This window comes from Mchenga conophoros, linkage group LG9 (assembly GCF_057382185.1).
Source record: "Mchenga conophoros isolate Kocher_MC1m ecotype Shallow Benthic linkage group LG9, M_conophoros_male_GT1.1, whole genome shotgun sequence".
In the NCBI taxonomy this organism is placed as follows: domain Eukaryota; kingdom Metazoa; phylum Chordata; class Actinopteri; order Cichliformes; family Cichlidae; genus Mchenga; species Mchenga conophoros.
The window spans coordinates 35,422,509-35,439,195 of NC_140534.1; the positions used below are offsets into that span (position 1 = coordinate 35,422,509).

The 16,687-nt window shown below is 46.4% G+C and overlaps 1 protein-coding gene across 1 annotated transcript in view; it reads right to left on the minus strand.

Moving 5' to 3' along the window:
- LOC146567796 (melanoma receptor tyrosine-protein kinase-like) overlaps positions 1-16,687 on the minus strand; it is a 41,320-nt gene that overhangs the window by 18,396 nt on the left and 6,237 nt on the right. Inside the window, exon 2 of the mRNA XM_085285678.1 lies at positions 795-946. Coding sequence (XP_085141804.1) covers positions 795-946 — 152 coding nt within the window. The remainder of the gene's footprint in view (positions 1-794; positions 947-16,687) is intronic.

The window sequence follows — 16,687 nt, forward strand, 5'->3', positions numbered from 1 at the left end:
TCTCTTATTTTTTAACATCTGGGTTTGATTTCCCAAAAGCAGAGCTCCTCAAGGCAACCTGATAACAGAGGCTCCTTGAATGCAGCACAGACACAGTTGTGTTTGTGTGAGGGAAGATAAAACAGTAAAAACACAGATGAGTCCACCGAGGTGCTCGGCATCCACCAAACGTTTCCTCAGGCAGCGAGGCGTTCACAGACCAGTGTAACCTCAGGTGGGCCCAACCAGAGCAACAGGAAGTCTCTTCAGTGTAAAGTTCACCTGATAAACGTTCTGAGAAACCTTTACAAAAATGAGTGATTTTAACATCGTATTTTAGGTTTTCCTCCCTGTTTCAAACTTGTTTTCAGGCTGGAGTGATGTTTGAGGCTCAGAGGAGTGAGGCGTTCCCACCGTCACAGCTGACGTGTGAATCGCACAGAAACATCCACGCTGTTTGGCCTCGCCATGTCTCTGCTGTTTGCTCTCACAGTGAGTCAGACTTATGAGAACTGGTCTTTAATGATAATTCAGCTGAAGCTGGTTTCCTGTTATTGTGCCAAAGACGATCCTTCATTCAAAATGATGCTGAAATAAAGTCCGTTAATTTTTATTCCAATAAAAACAGAGAAACTCCAGATTGTAGTTTCTCTGTTAGTTTGTCTGTTGCTGGTTTTATTGATTTTATTTATGGACTTTTCTTTCACTTTATTATTTGCTTTGGTTCATTTATAACCCTAACCTCTAATTATTGATTTACAATCATTCATTTTATTTGTACACTGGTTTGTTGATGCTGAGGGACGGTGGCTCACCTGCAGGAAGGACAGGTCGTGGTGCTCCTGCGTGTAGGTGATCTCCAGGTTCTCCAGCACCACGGAGCAGTTGGAGTACATCCTCACCATGCTGTCGTAGTGCTGCTCGTACGTCCCCAACAGCGACAGGTGGTTGCTCATTCCCTGACACACTGAGAGAGAAAGAGAGGAGTGCACAACATCAGCTGCAGTTCCTCTAAAGGCCACTGGATGATGCAGTTTCCTGGTCTTTTGCCCTGAAGGGAACAGTAACCACTCTGAAGTGGACCTGTTTTGGCTTTTTCTGTTTTTTCGACTCTTGGATCTGTGTGATCTCATGGCTGCCGCATGTGCAGAAGCCCCGCCCACCTGCTCATCAGCTCATTAGAGATTTCTAATAAAAAAATTCAAAAATAATCTGTCATTTAGATATTTTTCTTTAAATATGTAACCAAAAGTCCTAAATATAATTTTAGACGCCTATATTTAGAGTTTCTTCACCACAGACACTCAGTCCTTTGGTGTCTCAAACAGGAGGGGATGTTTCAGAGTTCACAGGTAATGAAACTTAGTCATCAGGTCATTGTGTGATGTGTTCAGGGAAGCCCCGGACCAAAGCAGGAAGGTGTAATGCAGCTTTGAACCGTAAAAACGAGAATCGAACGAGTTGGGCGGCAGCTGTGGAGCCTGTGACGGTGTGAGGAATGAAGTCCGGCAGGTTAAAGATCAGCCACTTCCTGCTGAAACTAACACATCAGAGCTCAGGTTGCACTCAGAACTTCACCTGAAAGTCAGTGGAGGAGATCTGAGTGCAAAAGCAACCCGGTCACACGAGAAGCTCAGACTGTACCGACAGATTTTAAACTTCACATCACAGAGTGAGTTCAAACATCTAGTATGGTGACGGCCTCGGGCCTTTCTCACCTGTCCTGCAGGTTTTCCTCACACCTGATCTAAACACTGCAGTTCAGAGCACTAAGCTCCTGCTGGTCTTTCACTCCAGTAACAGGTACAGGAACACGGTGCAGAGCAGCTGTGACCTGTCTCACCTCCACCTGTTGCCTCCACTCTCCTCAGACTTTAAGCAAACAGCGAACCGAGGACCTCTGAACATGTCTGGCTGCACACCGATTGGCTGTTCGCCCACTGTGACATCACAAAGATAACACAGCTGCTCTTCATCTGAAGGAAAGCGACCCATTGGTCAGGGCCGCGCAGAAAAGTTCAGACATGTGCTGTTACTGTACATGTGATGCAATAAAGTTAGCTAATGCCTGTTTCCTTCTATCCTATCTTCTTTCCTTCATTTATCAATTTATCCATCTCTCCTTTCTTTCTTCACTCCTTCTTTCTTTCTTTGTATCCTTCTTTTCCACTTTTTCTTTCATCCTTCCTTCCTTCCTCAACCATTTCCTCAGTCCTTTCCTTCTATTCCTATTTATACTCTTCCCTACATAGCAAAATGGGTATGGCCCACACAATGTGCTTACACATGGCCCACACACTGCAAAGAATGACGGCCCTTTGGTGGCCCAGATCTGGTTTGCCAGAGGTGGCCCACACATGGGCCAGCACAAGGCCAGCTGCAGACTCACTGCTGGACCTGTGCTGGCCCAGATGTCAGCCTAATGTGTACCTTAATCAAGCCATGTAATAACAACATGTACTGGAACATAATAGTGCAAAAGTAACATGATGAAACTCTGTTCAGAGAGTGAATGGACTGATTCTTATATAGCACTTCTCTACTCTCCCAGATTACTCAAAGTGCTCTATACAACATGCCACATTCACCCAATCAGACACTTTCTCTAAACTGAGTGCTTTCTAACTACATTCATATTCCTGACATGCTGACTGAAGGAATCAGGGATCAAACCCCTAACCTTCAGATCAGTAGGTGACCTGCTCTTCCTCCTGAGCTACAGCCACCGAGTGGTGAACCTGAGTAAACCCTCACTAGGTTTGGATAAAGTGTGAACTCACAAACCTGTCAAACCTGCATTTGAAACCTTAGCTACCATAGCAGTATAGTATTGCAACATGGCATTTGGGTCTTCTGACTAAAATAGGAAAATAGGAACATAAATAGTGCCTCATTGCCAGACCTGGCGCACATCTGGCTGACATACACCCTGCCATGACACCAGTCAGTCAGAAGTGCCAGCTTGATGCCAGATCCGGGCCAGACCTGGTTTCTATGAGCCTGGACCACATACACCAAACCACAATCGGGTCAGATATGGCATGCCATCACATAGACAGTGCCATCTTGCCAGGCCTGGCCCACATCTGGATGAAATACCACCTAACACGCCAGAAGTCAGCCAGCAGTGCCAGCTTGACACCAGACCCAGCCCAGACCTGTCTGCTATGTGGGTTATTCTTCTTTTTTTATTTTAATTTTTTCCCACTTTTCTTTCTTCCGATCTTTCCTTGTGTTGTCTCCTCCCACTCACCCCCCCAATGTCCTCATCCTCATCTGTCCTCTCCCACTCATTAATCCCCATCTCTCCTCCAGCACTCCATCCTTTTCTGTGTTCCCAACATTCCCTTTTTTCCCTCCTTTCCTCAATTTCTTCTCTGTTTTCACAGTTTTATCACTAAACTCATCCTTTCTCGCGCCTCCCTTCCTTCCTTTCATGTTTTCATTCCAGTTAAAGCGCGATGACATTCACGACAACAAGACAACATGAATGTTTGGATTTCTTTGGATTCAAACACATTTTTGTTAACTTTAGAGGAAGCTCGGAAGTCTCATCTTGATAGAGGAAACCGACACTGAGGTCATCTCCTGTGTCTCTGTGAGTCCATCTTCAGACAAACCTTCTGATAATTTGGCACCTTTAGAGGATGTAAACAGGAAGTGTAATATAGTCATAGAGTCGGGAAGTTATCTGAACTGCAGGCGTGTTTGTTGGAAATTTAACTGCTCATATTTTGGCAAAATGACAAACGCAGCTAAACTGACTGTTTGCAGGGCTCCCATGCATGTGCAGACATGCAGCTGTCACCGGAGCGCTGACCTACTGGAGCATGAAGTCTTTGATGTGCACGCAGGTTTAAGGACAGCTGTCAGAAGCAAAAGCCAAAGATTTCTTCTAAAAGTGTAAATAAAGTGAATGTGAAGGAAAACGTAACATCCAGGACAGCGGCGTGTCGCGGTCGCTGCTGCAGCGCCGAGGTTATGTGGAGCTCGTGATAAGTGATAAAGAACGTTAAGGTATTAAAATATGACATCTCATAGTGATGGCATGCATCTGTACACACACACACCCACAGAACTGTTTGTACAGAAACTGGTCTGAGCTGTCAGATTTTTGGACGTCATCCTCGACTGCTGCACGGTACACTGCATGTTAAAGTCCCTCCTCTGTGTACATATGTGTGTGTGTGTGTGTGTGTGTGTGTGTGTGTGTGTGTGTGTGTGTGTGTGTGTGTGTGTGTGTGTGTGTGTGTGCGCGCATTTTTCTTGGAAAGCCACAGAGTGCTCAGAACACACAGTTTCCCAGTAGCAGCTGTGCACTCAGCTCCTGTCAGTGTGTTTAACACCAAAACTCTGCAGGCATCTTCATGTTTCTGAAGATCAGCTGACTTCATGATGGATGGAAACTGAATTGAATCCACCTCAACAGCTAATCTAAGTCTCAGTCGCTCTGGGTTCTCCACTCAGGAGGAAGCTCCTGTGAACAAACTCAACCACGAGCCCAAAGCGTTTGCTCAGCCTCCAAACTCCACAGATTCCTGAATAATCAGCTGGACACGCTGAAACACGCCTGGTCCTCTAAAGCTCCGCCCACAGGCCTCAGGACCCTCAGAATCCACTGTGGGGACATCCAGAGTTCATCACAGGTCAGAGCTCAAATATAAGGATTTAGATTTAGGTGGATTAAACTGTCCAGCTGTGCACAGCTCCCACTCACACACGTTACCTGGGCAGGCTGCTCAGGTGTGCTAACAGCTGCCTAAGTTTGGCGGGAACTTGTTTTTTTCCAGCCCACATCTTTCCCAGGCAGCAGCCCATGAGTCAGAGAGGTGGACCGGAGCTGTGGAGGGTGATCCTCCTGCCTCAGGCTGCAGGCCGGAGGCTCCACAGCCTGCAGCAGGTTGTTGTTGGGTCCTTAGCTCACAATAAATTAATGGTAAATAATATTGAACTGAATGTGTAGAGCCAACTGTGTCGGTTAAGCAGATTTTTCCAGATCATATTTTTCCTCAAATTTTTTCACACAGGAATTGAAAACGTCAAAAATCTCGCTAGCTGAGCTCGAACGTTTTCCCGTTGAGGTGAGGAGGTAAATCTCTGCGGCCATGACACACAGGAGCAAATAGTGCGTTACTTTCAGCGGCGGATTGATCGATGTGTGCGTGCTGAAGCAGACCTGCGGAGGCTGCACGTCGCCCCGTGGTTCGTGCACGTCAGCGATCGTCGCGCCGCCTTCTCGCAACTCAGATAAATCACGCGTGAATCAGAGTCAGACATGAAGAAACTGGATCAGTTAAATCCTCTTTATCCTCTCGTCTTCCTCCTCTGCCTCCGTGCTGACTCAGCACAGCGCCGGCAGGAGGAGAGACGGAGCGTTACTCTGAGAGGGAAAGTTTCTAAATCCCCTGATCCTGTAAAGCAGCAGCACTGTGTGTCTGTGTGTGTCTGTGTGTGTGTGTCTGTGTGTGTCTGTGTGTGTCTGTGTGTGCCTGTGTGTGTCTGTGTGTGCCTGTGTGTGTCTGTGTGTGTCTGTGTGTGCCTGTGTGTGCCTGTGTGTGTCTGTGTGCTGTGATTAGACAAACTGTTCTGTCAGGGTCAGGGTGCCACATTTCTCTCTGTCAGCACGTCGTCTACCTCTTGTTTCTTCATGCTAGATTAGCGCAAAGACTGGGAACAGCAGGAAACTGTTAGCCTAGCACCACAGATATGAAACTTCTATGTGACTAGAAAATCACAATGGTTCCATTTTTATTTGATTCACGGTGTAACAGCTCGTACTGGGACTGCCTCACAGATGCTTTAGACATAAAAAACCTTAAAACATGATTTATAGATCATATTTTGGGGATTTTAAGTAATTCAGACATTAATTTATGAAACATTTTTATAGTTTTTTCCAAAAACTGAAGCTTTTAAATAGCTGCACAATAGAAACAATGGTGTTGACTTAAATATGAAGCCTTTTTTTAAAAAAAACAACACAATATCTCAGCCTCATGATCAGTAATCCACTGATGTGATACGAACAATATGCAGATTGTTCAGGTACAGCAGGCTTACCTGTACTATTAAATATACTGAAAACAATCTTTACAAATAAATGTACAATACAGCACAATATGTGGCAGGCTAACAGTTTACAAGGCTAATGATTATAATATGAAATGACGAAGATAATGAAAGGAAACATTTTTAATGGAGCTCTATTTCTACATTTCTCACACATACTGCATAACTACCTCTGATTCTCATCAATAAAGCTGAGCTGAAGTTTCTCGTCTGTAAAGGAAACGTAAAAAAATGATTGCGTAGTCAGTTAAACGATTGATTTATATCACTGAAGCATGTGGAGAATATAATAGTGCACAAGTGTTTTGACAGTCAGATGAAAACACCGCAGAAAAAAATATGTTGTTGCTTTTGTGCTGCAGGTTTGTGATCAGTGGGAGTTTGACCTTTACTTCAAGGTTGGCAAACACAGATGTGTGCATGGACAGGACGCACGCTCAGTCGCACGTCAGCCAGCAAATCGCAGAATCCTGCTTTCACGTTTCCCTTTTCTTCATCGAACAGAAACAAACACTGATCGAGTCCAACACGCGGACGTAAAGAAAGGCAGCGAGGCCTGCTCAGTGCCGCCCGCTGTCACACCTTCCCAGAGTGTTTGAGCGGACAGGAAGTGGTTAAAAGCCTGGTTGTGTTGGGGAAGGTCGGGTTTGCTAGAGCGAGTCATTTCAGATAAGGCGAGTTTATCAGCCTGTTCTCATCATCAGAGTCAGCGGCGACGTGAATGTCTCCGCAAGCCGTGTCGAGCTTCAAGCCACAGTTTTCTCCCTTTACCTGCTAAATCACCATGGTAACAGGTGCCGAACACCTCACCTGGTCCGGTCATGTTTTACTTCAGTGTTCGGAGTAGTGATGATTTTATGACTGCCGCTTTACTGAAGCTGCCTGAACGTTCATTTGATGATTTGACTGTGATCTGCTGCTGGAAACACAATAAACACGTTTCCTCCTCTGTGATTGGTCACCAGATTAAAGACTCTGTTACTGTATATTTTCTAAATGTTACTGCTTTTTAAGCTCTTTATAGATTTGAATCATCATTTTATCATCTTCATCTGATAACATCTCTGACTCATTTTGTGCAGAACAGTCAGCCAGCACTGGAAATACCCTTTCTTATGTGAGCACGCTCGGAGCCCGGGTTAACAGAGAACGTTAATAACCACCGTCTGACACCAGCCACCTCCAGCTCCGCCGGGCGGGTCACACGTCTCAGGGTGTCCTATCAGAACGTCGTTAGACGGCTGTTTTGTCTGCGTGCTGCAGGTTACTGACACTGCCCCCTGGTTTTCCTACGCACATCTGCAGCCAGATGTCCATGTCTTTACTACAAACCCAGCTCGCTGTGAGCAGGATAGGCGATCACATGACGTCCATCCAGGCTTTAATCTTCACGCTCACGGCATCTGAACACTCAGCGGTGCGACTGATGTTACAAAGGAAGATTAAACCATAATATTAAAGAAATATGAAGAAGGTAACGTTTTAAGTGACGAGGTGAATAAAACTGGAAAAAAATTAAGGCTTTAATAAAACTGATCATATTTGAAGCCGTGACTCATATCACAGCTCTGTCATTACAACAGGAGAGACTCTGATTGAGCACTTTTTTAAATGAATGCTTAAATGTGTGTAAACAGTTTTAGTCTTTTATTTCAAGGGCCTGAGAGGAAAGAATGAAAGCTGAATCCAAACACAGGTTTAAGCCACATTCAAATTTAACACGAGTTCAGCAGGTTGGAATAAATTAGCTGCTGTGGTTTAAGATACTCGTGCTTGTAGAACAACAGGATTGTTTTAAACTGCTGTCAGCCAGCAGGAAAAACACAAGCAGGAATAAAGTTGCTGCATTTCTGTCTGTCACTGAGCTCTGAGGTTCCAGGAACGGTGACGCTGTTGCTGAAGAATTGATTGGTATGTAGGCGAGATGTCATAGCTGCTGATCTCTAACCTGGAACAGGTTACCATGGTGATTTATCCCAGTCAGAAGTTACAACCTTTACAAAACCGAAAACTCAGGATTAAGCCTGAAGTTAGCCGGATAAACTCAGGCTTCATAGTTCAGACCTCAGGCAGGTTCATGTTGTTTAACCAGTCGTGACTGTTTACTCCGTACTCTGAGACAACAAACCGCATTTCACCGATATGACTGTTTTATTCATGTTTCTATAGATATTGGAAGAATTTGCCGACAATAACTGCACAGCGAGAATCTGCACAGCCCTCATTAGCACCGTGTACCTGCACACAGGTGGGTCACCTGCCTGCCGTCAGCCGCCACTCTGCTTTCAGATCACAATCACAGCAGCAGCCAATCACAGCTCAGAGACGAGCAAAGAATTTATTCGTTTCACAAAAGATGGAGAGTCAGATAACGCACACGCACACGCACACGCACGCACGCACACGCACACACACACACACACACACACACACACACACACACGCACACGCACGCGCGCGCACACACACACACACACGCACACACACACACACACACGCACGCACACAGCAGTGCTTTTTCCCGTCTCATTGCAACATTCAAGGTTTTTCAGGACTTTCTGTCAGAGGAATGAAATGAGGTCACTGAGACGTATCAGTGTGTGTGTGTGTGTGTGTGTGTGTGTACATGTTTAGACACCTTTGTGAGGACAGAAGAGTGCAATGCTACTATACTTATGGGGACAAGATGTCGTCCACACGGGTTTGAAGGCATGTTTGAGTCTCACGATGTGGTTTTAGTGTCGGGGTTACCGTTGGGTTAGGTCAGGGCTCAGGGTTAGTGTAGGAGGCCAGGGACAGCATTATGTCAATGAGATGTCCTCATTAAGATATAAAAACGAGCGTGTGTGTGTGTCAGTATTGAATTAGCTGTAATGAGTGAAGTGCTGCTGACTCGTCTCTAACCACCTTCAGCATTCAGCACAATCAGGGTCAGTCACTCAGCACTGAGACCGTTTGTCCTCTTGTTGACGGTCTGAATCGACCAATCAGCTGCCAGAACACTCGTTACAAATCTGAACCCAAACTAAGTCAACAAGTCTGTGACGAGCATACACTTAATCTGATAATCTGATAGCTTATGGTGTAAGGAACACAAACAACTGAGGGTTTGGCTTAAACTGAATAAGAATGCTTCCTGCTGAAGGTTATCAGCGGTCATAATTAACAGCAGACAATGAAGAGTGAAAAGACCTGTCGGTCCACCTCCGCCTGCCAGCGTTCTCCTGCAGTCTGAGCAGCATCGGCCTGCAGAGCTGTGTGTCGTACTTTCAGCTACACAAACACGGCGACACAGCCGTTGCTATAAATCTGACAACGCTGAACCGTTGAAGGCGATCCCGTTCACTGAGCTCGGTGCCAGAGCTTTGTTCACAGCCGAGCTCGCTGCTAATGTTTCAGGTGAAACGAATCCAAACACGGTGATGAAGTTTATGTGGAGCTTCAGCGGGAGGATCAGCGATGTGTCTCATGTTGTTCTCACGTCCATCGCTCCTCCAATGAACTGTGAGTGTTTTCTGCTGATTCTAGGAACCCCGCCATTCTTCTCTGCTAACTCTTCTCCTGCTTTCTTTTCTTGGCATCTTTATTTATGCAGCTCATTGAAGCAGCTGAGCCCTCCAGCAGGAAAGACAACGCTCGGCGTAAAATAAAGTCAGAGCGGTCGGCGTCCTCGCTGTGAGGCGGCAGCTTCTTCACTGAGGACAGAAATCTGTCTTCATAAAAGATCAAAGACCAGCAGAGAGGAAAAGAGAGGAGCCGAAGATGGAGAGCCATCCTCGCTGTGACCTTCAGTTTCCCTCTCAGACACAAACACAGACAAAGAGACGAAAACAGAGTTCAGCCGAATTCACAAAACACCCGAGAGACGAGCTGGGTTTGTGATCAGGACGAACGAACACACGCACACGCAGACACAGACACGCACGCGCGCACACACGCACACGCACACGCACACACACACACACGCACACAGATAAATAAAGAGATGTAGAATTCTACAGATATGTTCGTGGATGCGATCCTGTCATTGTTGTTCTCAGTAAATCGTTCCTTCACGTCTTCAAACTCCCAAACTCGTCGCATGTTTGCTGTGTTACTCACGGTGGTGTCACTGAAGCATGTTCAGGTTTCTGTGATGGAGAAATATTAGAAACATGCGTCACAGCTGCTTCACATCACTGTTTTTTCATATTTGCTTACAATAAGTCGTTTGACTGTCGCTCTCCTGATCCACTGAACTGCTTCAGTGATCCTACAGAGCTGAGCACAGGAAGCAGCCTGCAGCACACAAACAGCCGTTTCACTCGCAGTTAACACCAATCATCCACCTCACAGTGATCCAGCCTCACCCAGCGACGAGCGCACGAGCTCCATGTGGATATCTGAACAGCAGCGTCTGTTCCTAAAGCTCAGAGTGAACGATGAAACCCGAGCCCGTCCTGTTTCATCAGTTCTGATGGTTTTGGATTGACAGACGTTTCTGTTTTTATCCGACAGTTTATTTAAGCAGAAGCGGGCTGCGCTGCCAGGATGGAAATCATTATTCACTCCCAACAATAAAGAGCTCAAACCAATAAAAGCTCACGGTGAAACAAAGAGAATGAGATGGAAATCAATGGTCACCTTCCCTGCAGCAGAAATCAATGACAGCTTCCCATCGCTCTGCCGGGCCTCGTCTGAGCTTAAACTGCTGTTAAGTGCTTTCATCGATCTTTTTAAAAACCCACCACAGAAACACGTGAACATCGATCGAGAGCTGCACGGGTCCAGCCCGGCGAGCACCGAGGGCCGTCACCGTGATGCCTTTGCTTGTTTTTATGACTCTTATGTTTGCATTCAAACTGTGACGTGGCCTCGTCCTTTTAAAAAGGTCCAAGTGGAAGTAAAGACGGCGTGATGTTTAAAACTGCGCGGTGAGGCGTTACCAGTCTGTCTGCTGAAGAGTGCAAAAGTGTTCGTATCAGCACCGAGATCCAAACTTCACACCTCAACTGCAGGGTGGAGACGCCCAATTTACCCAATCACCACCTGCAATCAGTGTGTGTGTGTGTGTGTGTGTGTGTGTGTGTGTGTGTGTGTGTGTGTGTGTGTGTGCGCGTGTGTGTGTGTGCGTGTGTGTGTGTGTGTGCGTGTGTGTGTGTGTGTGTGTGTGTGTGTGTGTGTGTGTGTGTGTGTGTGTGTGTGTGTGTGTGTGTGTGTGTGTGTGTGCGTGTGTGTGTGTGTGTGTGTGTGTGTGTGTGTGTGTGTGTGTGTGTGGCACAGATGTTTGTTCATATCAGACTTCATCCTGTCATGTTTACGGGAAACAAGACTGAAACTCAGAGAAGAGAGACAAACATAATGTTGTCCTGCAAAATGCCACAACAGGAACACACACACACACACACACACACACACACACACACACACACACACACTGTCTTCAGGAATGTCTCAGCCAGCTGAGAGGGGCCGTCCTGCTAAACGCAGCCTCAGCAGGTCTGAGCTCAGCTGAGAAAATCTTCTTTCTGTTTCCTCATAAAATCATTTCCAGGCTCTGAACTTGTGACTTCAGAAACATTAAGTGTGATCCGTCAAACCGGTCCATCGCTGTCTCACTGTGATGATGTCATGACAAAAGCACATATAGAATGTGTGTAACAGCAGTTTGTGCAAACTGGATTAAGTAAGTGTTGCAATTGTGTTGTGTGCAGCTCTGGAGGCAGACCCGGGAACCGCGGGCTGCAGGTCAAAGCTTTCTGCACGACTTGCTTCATTTGTTGCCTCCAAATCTTTTCTTCCTCTGTTCACGTGTGTGTGCGCACCAGCTGCATGCACAGACACACAATCCTGTCCACCAGTGGAACCTCGTGAACACACCAACATCAGAAACTAATCGTTAGATCTGCAGGGTGTGTGTGTGCGTGTGTGTGTCTGTGAGGGTGTGTGTCCTGCCTGCAGCAGTGTTCGCAGGTCAGAGCGAGACTGTGCTTGTCTGCGAGATGGAAGCTGCTTCACTCTGACTCTGTTTCAGGAAAATTCCAGAAGGGCCCAACGAGTTTTGCCTCTCTGACAGGCAGCATGTGCTCCGACCTTTGGTACGCTGCTCCCAGCCACACAGATAACCTCTCTCTTGGGTTGGCACAGAGTAACCTGAGAGTTTCACCTAAAAAGCCTCTGATAGGCGCAGGCTGTGCGGCCCTGCAGCCTGACAGGAAGCTCTAAGCGAGCGAACTCTGCAAAGACCATCAGTTGTTTCAAAGAATTAATCAGTTAAATCTGATGATATTTGACTGAAAAACATTTACTTTCAGTCAGCGACACCAACAATCATCAGCTCCATGTCATGTCTTTGTCCTGTCTTCCGTCCCCGTCGCAGCAGATGGCCCCGCCCCTCCCTGAGCCTGGTTCTGCCGGAGGTTTCTTCCTGTTAAAAGGGAGTTTTTCCTTCCCACTGTCGCCAAAGCGCTTGCTCATACGAGTGCTGGGGTTTCCTCTGTTGTATTATTGTAGGGTCCACCTTACAACATAAAGCACCCTGAGGCGACTGTTGTTGTTATGCTGCATAAATAAAGCTGAACTGAATCCACACTCAAAAAAAGAAATTGGGTGGTTGTTACATGTACAAGATTCAAACTTTGAACTAAATAATTTCTATGGTGAACGTAATTAAATCATGTAGCATCTGCATGAACTTCAGCAACTTAATTTGTTCTTGTTGAGATGACCTGATACAATCTAGTAAGAGCGGTTATTTGCTGGACTCACGCAATTCACAAGATCACATTAGATGTCAAACTGCAGGAAAATCACTGGAGTTTTAAGAGGCAGACAGCTACACCCACACCACGCGTATGCTCTCGCTATTTATTGTGGTTTAACCTGTCAAGGACAAAAACGTACAGAGAAGTCTGCATCAAGCCTTGAAATCACAGCTTTCCTAGTTTTAAGCCTGGAGTGACAGCTTGGTGGTGTGATGGTCAGTGCTGGTGCCTCACAGCAAGAAGGGCCTGGGTTCAAATCCACAATCTGGCCAGTTTGCAGTGTGTAATTAGAGTTCGGTTAGTTGGTAATTCTAAACTACCCATGAGTGCAAATGGTTGTTTGTCTCTATGAAATCATCAACCCCCACATTGGTTCATTAAGCACGACTAGCAGTAATCGCCTTGATTAGCAAAGTAGTTGTTCAAACAACAAGATTTCATTGAGTTCTCCTGAAGTTTTTAACTTGTGCAGAATCAATTAAAACAGATTTCACTCTACATACTTAAATAAATCACTTTAAGTCAATATAAGCATACTACGTTGATCCAACGTAATCCGATTACATTTAACCACCAAATGCCAAATGTGTTGGTCTGACATGGTCAAAAATGGGTTTTTGTACTCGGTTAAATCTTGTGGGAAAAGGTGCCGTGATTAAATTGTGTTCATCCAACAACAGATTTTTTTGAGTGAATGCACCACAGTGGGTTTTAAATCAGTCAATCAAAATGTGACTGAAGTGCTGACTGTCAGCTTTAACTCAAGGGGTTTAATAAAAACACTGCACAGCTGTGCAGACTCTCACACTTTCACAGGCTCAGAACCAGCTGGACAGGTGAGACCTGCTCCCTCGTTGTTGGAGCCAAGTCCAGGCCGATATTTTACTCAGTTACATCATGCCATATTTAAGTATTTGTCATGATCTTTAAGTTTCTATTATGATCTTGATCATTTTATTGTTATTTATTGTTATAATGTAATAGGCTGTGCTCCATAAATTAATCCTGCTTTGTTAGTCTGTTGTTGTTGTAAAGTGTTGGTGGATGTCGTAAAGGGGGTGTGTATTTGGCCCACATGCGGAGGGGTGTGGGTAAAAAAGGTTAAGTAAGCAAGCAGGACGTGGAGCAACAGTTTTCTGACCGTCGCCGTTTTAATGTTATTTTTGTTATAACATAAAGGGAATATAAACGGAGCTCCCACCAGAGGCATTTGTTTTGTACCTTTCGATTTGTATGGAAAATAAATGTTTTGCCCCTTTTTTCCTTCGCCTCGTTTTTTGCTACCGGAAGGCATCCAAGCGACTTAACAAGAGCGCGAGTCAGAAACTTTACGTTCTGCAAAGAAGGACCGAAGGTTGCCGCTATACTCGTTGTTCCCTGAGCCACAAGAAGGATCTGGATTTAATCCCATCCAACTTTCCTGAAAGGGTCAATACAGGCTCCAAACAGACTCGGATGCTGAGGGACGTCCTAAACTGTGTCACTGTACAAAACCTCATGGACCTGACTGCATGTCAGGAAACCGTTCTAAATGATTTCACTGAGGGATGCTTCAGACCAGTTAGCATCCATGTGGTCACCTCACCCTCAACCAGCAACGTCTCAGTCACCTCCTCCTCCAGCCACGGGGACAAAGACGCATTTCTGAGCTGAGACACTGAAACTCTCCCAATATCCTGAGTCTGCCCTGCAGCTCCTTCCAGGAGGACATACATCTCAACTAGGAGCCTCCAGGTGAGTCAGGTACCTGTCTCAGTGTAGAAGAGCAGCGGCTCTCCTCTGAGCCCCTCACCCAGTCTCTAAGGTGGAGTCCAGAGACCTTTGAGGGGAGGCTCGTTCCTGCTGCCGTGTCATTACATGCAGTTTGTGACAATCATCAACTGTTTATCTTCCATGCAGATACCTGCAGGCTGCAGGTGTGAAGCCCGATGAGGGCTGCGTGTGAGCTCCAACCTTCAGAGCCCGACCAACAGAGACAGCAGGTCGTAAGAAAAGCCTCTAAAGCACCGAGTGGGGTTTGTGTGATGGCGTGCGGGCACGCAGGTACACGAGTGGCCTGTATAATCCGGCGAGCACTTTCTCAGCTCCATTATTGACATTTTTCACATTCCTGCTCTGAAAATCCCACAGGCTGCTCTTGACGGGCGTTAGCCGCCGCCGCTGGGAAACCTACCACACACAGCGTCTCACATTCATTACAACAGCAACACGGACTTAACTCGCCAACGCAGTTAGATTCAAGTTCTCGTTCCCACCTGCAGCTCCCAGCAGTCTGGAGCGAGTCCCATCGGTGACTCAGCGCTGGTGAAAATGACATTTCAGCGTGACAGCTGATATCTGTGTGAATACCTCAGTGAAACTGACACAAGCCAAAAACAGCTGCGACTCACTCAACCACCTAAACACAGGTTTACACACCTGTGGAAACACCTGAGTGTTTACATGTGGTGGAAACGACCACAAAGGCGCAGAAACCCAAAACAAAGCATCATCACGTTCATCTACACACACACACACACACACACACACACACACACACACACACACACACACACACACACACACACACACACACCTGCATCAGTGTGACACGTGTACTAAAGTTCACCTTCACCTCGTTGTGCTGGTGGCTTCTTCCTGCTGTCGCTGCTCACAGGGAGTCAGTGATTGTTGGGGTTCAGTGATGACAGTGTGGAGTCGTTACAGTAACTTAAAGTAATTTAACTGACTGCACAGCATTAGGGTGGTGGTGTGGTGGTTAGCATCATCGCCTCTCAGTACGCAGGCCTGTCTATACTCTGGCTTCCTCCCACAGTCCAAACACGTGATGTGAGTGTGGACGGTTGTGTGTCTGTGTGTGGCCCTGTGATAGGCTGGAAGCCTGTCCAACGTGTACCCCGCCTCTTACCCCACGCCAGCTGGGATAGACACCAGTGACCATGATCTGGAGGAGAAGAAGAAGGATGTGCGGGCGGAGAGCATCGCCGCTCTGACACGATGCTGGCACGTTCAGCTACCATCACATCAGACGTCCTCACACACGCACACAAAAGCTCAATCATCAGTGTGTGGTTCGCTTTGATTCATGAGGAAAAGCTCAGCGTGTCCGGCCCCTCCTAAACCAGCAGCCAATCAAAACTCTTGAATCGAGGCAGGACTCGGAGAGCTTTGGGAGTTACACCGCTGACCTCGGCTCAGTTTTTGGGGTGTTTTTCAGTCGGGCCGATTGTTGTCGTACTTTTTTTAGTCAGTGCAGCTCAGCTGGGTATGTTAACAGCATTACCATGGTTACCGCCAGGCTCCAACGTCTTCTTTATTATTGGAGTCGAGTTTCACTTACACACACAGCCAAGGTCTTTCCAAAAAGTCAAACTCAATGGGAACTCTCACACACACACACACACACCCACACACACACACACCCACACACCCACACACACCCACACACACACACACACAGATGCTCTGTGCAGCCACAACAATCAGTGTTTGATGATTTACTGCAGCTGAAGCTGGATCAGAAACACAGAAAGCGAGCAGCTGCTCTCTCCCAGCACACACAATCAGCAGAGAGTGCAGCCAATCAGAGCAGCTGGTGTCATCAGAGAGACACGCTTAAAGTCTCCGAACAGCTCAGTGTAGAAATCTGATTGTTTTTGTGTTCAAACTTAAAAACTGAGAGGACGTTGGTGTGTGTGTGTGTGTGTGTGTGTGTGTGTGTGTGTGTGTGTGTGTGTGTGTGTGTGTGTGTGTGTGTGTGTGTGTGTGTTTGGGACAGAGACTGGGTCAGTGTGAGACTTTAGTTTGTTAACTGGTAATTATGTGACAGTGCAATCAGCTCATTTACACAGTAACATGAAATTAATGCAGCCAGTTACTTTCTCTGGCAAGTAATT